This window comes from Monocercomonoides exilis, assembly GCF_001643675.1.
Source record: "Monocercomonoides exilis strain PA203 chromosome Unknown scaffold10-1930038, whole genome shotgun sequence".
Taxonomy (NCBI): domain Eukaryota; phylum Preaxostyla; order Oxymonadida; family Polymastigidae; genus Monocercomonoides; species Monocercomonoides exilis.
Window position 1 is genome coordinate 1,087,027 of NW_027150555.1, and position 5,415 is coordinate 1,092,441.

Here is a 5,415-nt window from a genome sequence, read left to right on the forward strand (position 1 = left end):
TAAAAGCTTAAAACCTAAGTGATTTTTTATTGTTAAACAAGTTTTTTCTTCGATAGATATAATTATCATGATTTTCATATTGCTTTTATGCAATTCGTTAAAGAAAATTCATTCCTTTTTGTTTAACAATTGTTTATTTTTTCAAAAATTATTCATTCGATATGTTGTTCAGTAAAAAATTGACTTGAGAGAATTATTTTTCATGAATATGAATAAAAATTCTTTGTTATGAAAATGGTAAAAAACAATCTGATTTGAATTGAAAGTTCACTTCAATTTAAGTCTCATTAAAATTTTATTTGTTTTTTTCATTTAATTGTTGCTCTGATACTTTGTGATTGTTTAAACTTTGAACAAATGAAAAGTTAGTGAGCATCACAGCTATTCGCATGACATTTTTGATTTTCTTCATCCCTTTTTTTAATTTTATTAAACTTTATCTTTATCTTTTTAAGTTTTTTCTTTCTCTTTATCTCCTTCTTCTACCTCTCCTTGTGTCGATATAACTTCATCCAATTATTCATCTTCTGTCAATTCATTTCAAATACTTCTGATAAATTCTTCTTTTCTTCTTCCTTTTCCATCAAAATATTTGCATTTCTTTCTTTTTTCTCTCTTCTTCTTCTTCTTCTTCTTCTTTCACCTCCAGCATTTGTATAATGTTGCATAAAGTTTATCAAAAGTATTAGAAGAGCTGACAGCTGAGCCATTGAGAATGGAGCAAAGTGTATCAGCTGGTCAACAAAGACTAGTGTTGAGAAAGCAACAGCAACATGTTTGTGTCAAATTAATTGTCTTTCTTTATTTTTTTCTAACTCTTCTATGTTATATTTATTTTCCCCTTCTCTCTTTCTCTTTCTCTTTATATATATATATATTTCTTTTTTTCTTTCTCTCTTTTACCAATTTGATTCCCTTAACTTTGTATTTGTGTCAATTCAGAACAAAGTGCATGTGAGTTTATTTATTCATATCAGTTTCAATGCATAACTCTTTTCTTTGCAATTATTTGTTGATTTATCTTCTCTATTATTATATTTTCTTCCATATTTCTTCTCTTCTCTTTATTTCTCTTCTCCTTCTCCTTCCACTCATCCCCAGCTACACCCAGCGCATTCCAACTACCCTCCGCCCTCTCCACCTCTCCAACTACACAGCTGCTCCTGTTTCTGGTGTGAATTACGTCCCTTCTCCGCCTCCTCTTCCACTTCGTGATTTTGTTCCTTCCGCGCCTTCATGGACTGACCATGGGCAGAGGAAAGAGGAGAAAGGGAAAGGGAAAGGGAAGAAGGGTAAGAAGGAGAAGAGAGAGAGTGAAGAATGAGGAAGAGGAAGAAGAAAATGAAGATGATTTTATTTTGTTTAGTGAAATGGAAAACAATGAAAATGGCAGATTTGGAGAAGAAGCAGAAAAATAAGAATCTGAGACATTCTGTTGCTTTCTGTACAACTGTGCATGAATCACTGTTTGCATTATATCCTTTTCATTTGAAATTTTTGTTTCATTTTTCTTCTTTTTTTATGTCTCTCATCGAAATCATCATCATCATTTCTTTTCACTTTTTTTCATTTTTATTTATTTATTTATTGTTTTATTTATTTATTTTCATTTAAATTTTTTTTTATTATTTTCGTATTCACCTTTCATTATTTTTTTTTTTTTTTGACATCCAATATCTATTTCAGAACCGCTCTACATAACCAGAAGGTGAAGAACAAGAAGCAGAAAGATGGCAGTGTGTCTGTGTCCAGCTGGAAGGGGCTGTTTGAAGTGGCAAAAAGATTATAGTTTATTTCGCCTTTTCTTTCTCATCGTCGACAGAAGAAGGAAGAGAAGAAAGAGAAAGAGGAAAGGAAAGGGGAAAAGGAAAAGGAAAAGGAAGAGAATAGAAATAGAGGGATGGAGAGAAGATGTGGGAAGAAGAGGGAAGAGGAAGGAGAAGGGAGAGAGAATGAGAATAAAAAGGAAAAAATACATTTCATTGAAAATTCTCTTTCTGAGTCAATTCATTTTCCCAACAGTCAAAAACCGCCTTTTCTTCCATCAACACAGCCAGCTTCTATCAGAAAACATATCAAATGTATCCACTTCACCTTCTTCTTCTTCTTCTTCTTCTTCAGATTCTTCTTCTTCTTCTTCTTCCACATCTCCTTCTAACTCATCCATTTAAAATTCTTCCATTCGCTCACCTTCTTCTTCTTCTTCTTCTTCTTCTTCTTCTTCTTCTTCTTCTTCTTCTTCTTCAGAATCCAAGTCTCCCATCCGCATCTCCTACACAAACCGTATCCGTTCCTTTTTCACCACTGTCCCCAGACCAACTTCCTGCACATATGTATTCTTCCCCGACCGCACCTCGTTCTTTCTGAACACCAACGGCTTCACCTCCACCTCCGTGCCCCCATAGCTCTCCCCACATGCAAAAACTCGCATCGCCCACGGAACTCCGAGCGCAAGCACACTGAAGTTGCTCCTCCGGATGCTGCTTCGCTGTTTTGCTTCAGTTTCTTAGCAGCTCCAAGATCCGCTGCCATAACTCTGCCTCCTTTGCTTTCTGGTGCTCCAATATTCAATGGATTCAATCCCACAAACTCGAGTATCATTCCCACCACATCAATCGCTGCCTCATTAAACATACTCGCTTCATTCTGCAGCACGACGCAAGTATTCCTAACCAGAAGTTTCAAGCCTTTGCCATGCAAAGTTAAAACTCTTCCGCATCGCATGCTTCTGCTTCTCCCACTGCATTCAGACTGCTGAACACCACACGACTGTCCTTCACATCCAACACCTCACTCGTCTCCAGAACCTGCACACTCAACCTCGTCTTTATCACTCTTTGATTCCACACTCATCAAATCACAAATTTCGACTTTTCTTTTTTACTTCAGCTCATTCAATATTCAGTTAATAAACTTCGATTATCTATCAAAACTAAAAAACATTTAGATTCTGTGCTATATTTCAGTTTTTTGTAAAGGTCAAGAGATATGGGAAAGAAAACAAATAAGTGACAAATAAAATAATCGATTCAATAGATTCAAAACTGAAAAAAACTTAGCACCATGAGAAATTAAAGACGAAAAAGAGCATTGAGTGTTCTGTCTGAAATATTGTGGCTACAATCTCCAATTATTCTTCGGGCTTTCGAAAATATTCTTTCACAGAATGATTCACTGCATGGCGAAGTTATTATACAGTAAGCAATATTTGAAAATAATGTATGTGTTTCACTGAAGGAACCAAAATCTTTATAAAAAATGGAACCATCTTCTTCTATGACTTCATCTTTCTCTTTTTGAAGAAATAATACTTCAAAAAACTTCATGCATTGAGACTTTATTCTGTTGTGCCTTTTGTGCATCATATAATCCAACAAAACTCTAAAACCTGCAACAATCCTTCCAAACCAATCAGAAAATGTGTTATCCCAAATTGTTTTCGATGTTTTATTTTCCAAATAAATATTGCACACTTCAATTCTTTTGAGACGAGAAAAATCGCAAATAAAATCCACATCATTATTGATTTCGCTTTTGCTTTCTGTTGCTTCTTCATTTTTCGTTCGTTCTTTTGAATTTGTTGTATTTTCAATAATAATTTGTGTTCTTTCTGCCACATCTGCTGGAAAACTGTCCGACACTTTATCACGCTGAGTTGTTTTTCTAGTCAAGAAGCAATTGATTAGAACTTCTTGATTATATTCATGTCGAAATTCTTCATCCTTTTCTTCTTCTTCTGCCAGAATCAATCCATACAAATTTAGTTCATCAAAATAATCGAATTCATATTGTTCTTCAAATTCTTCTGCTTTCTCTTGAGAATTCGAATCAAGAGTTAATATGTGAGCATTTTGATTTTGAAGTTTTGAATTTGAGAACTCATTATTCAGAGCTTTTGTGCAATTTATTTCTATAGAAAGAAAAGTGATATTGCTGTGGGCAACAATGATAATGAATGATTCAGCGAGCTCTCCTTTGGATGTTGTTTCAGAAGAGCTATTGTTTAACTTCGAATTAACCGACCGTGTTGATAAATTGGACTTCTGTGAAAAGAACTATGATATCTGATTATTCTGAATAAAATCACATTTGTAATTATTAATCATTGAGTAGTCCTTTCGACCCGTCGTTCCACCAGCAACACCATCTTTTTGACATGGACATATAAAAGGTCTGTTCAAATCCTTTTTCGAAGTTATGCCTTTAAACAAAGGAGCAAATGCAATAAACAATTAACGATTAACGACGTCGAGAGTCGATTTGGAAATAACAAATTCTTTCTGCTTTAGATGAAAATAACCTGTGATGAAATATTGCATTTTAAATTGATCAATTCCAAGAAAAATCAACAAATATAAATTGTTTGCGTATTCACAGTTTTCGATTTTTTCGTGTTTGATCCACTCACACCTGTATAAATTAAACATCTTCACAGTTTCTTACTATTGCTCAACCTATTTTGACAAAAATAAATAAAAAACAGTTGCTTAAAATTTAAAAAATTTGAAAACAATCCTCAAACGATTTCCATATTATCCAATGAAGGGACAAACACATGCGATGCATCCATGAATTACAAATAAATAAAAATTTCCAAATGCCTTATTACCTTTAAATCCGTCAGTGACCGGCAGTGTCGTAAGTGCCGCGGTATATATACCACAAAAAAAAGATCACGACACAACCCATTGTTGGTGAAAATATAGAAAATGAACAGTTAAAAAATAAAAAATAATATTTATAAAAAATTCCGATTCTATAAAAAATAAATTGCAAATAAAATTTAACAACTTCCTGTATTCTCTTTTTTGACAAAAAAACACTTTTAATATTAGTGAAATATTTGTTTTCGGTCACGTCACGTCACTTTAAAAATGTTCACGTCAGAAGGCATGTGACGCAGATGTTTAATTTAAATATTTGTGAGTTGGAATCTTTGAAAATAAAATATATTAAAAAATGAAAATTAATTGAATTAAAATGGAAAAACTTAATCTTGATTTGTTGTTTTTTCGCTTATCAAAAAATATAGTGCAAGCAAACTGTCTTGTCGGTCGACTTGTCGAGCCATGAAAAAAAATGTCGGTCTGTCGCAAAGGCCTAGTTTTTAATAACAATTTGATTATTTTTCAGGAGAAAGACACAATTAATTGAATATATGGTAACTTTCATAATAGGCGGACACTTTCCTAATGGCCGGACAGTAACCTTTTCTCAGCAGCTAAAGAACGAAGAGTTTTAATTTTTCCCCACATCAATCGAAAGGTGAATATGAGTACATGAAGCATTCTGAGAATACTTCATTCCTGTTCATTCATTTTTTAAAAATATATTTTGTTTTTCGGAGAAATTCGGAAAAACTAATAACTCCATGTTTCTCCGAAAAACAAAATATATTTTTAAAAAATGAATGAA

General features: G+C 33.2%; 1 protein-coding gene across 1 annotated transcript; it reads right to left on the bottom strand.

Moving 5' to 3' along the window:
- Positions 1 to 2,379: 2,379 nt before the first annotated feature.
- On the bottom strand, positions 2,380 to 2,724 carry MONOS_5550 (uncharacterized protein; the record flags this gene model as incomplete). Its single annotated transcript, XM_067875709.1, has 1 exon — positions 2,380 to 2,724. The coding sequence occupies one exon, from the start codon at positions 2,722 to 2,724 to the stop codon at positions 2,380 to 2,382; it is 345 nt and encodes a 114-aa protein (XP_067732026.1).
- Positions 2,725 to 5,415: the final 2,691 nt, after the last annotated feature.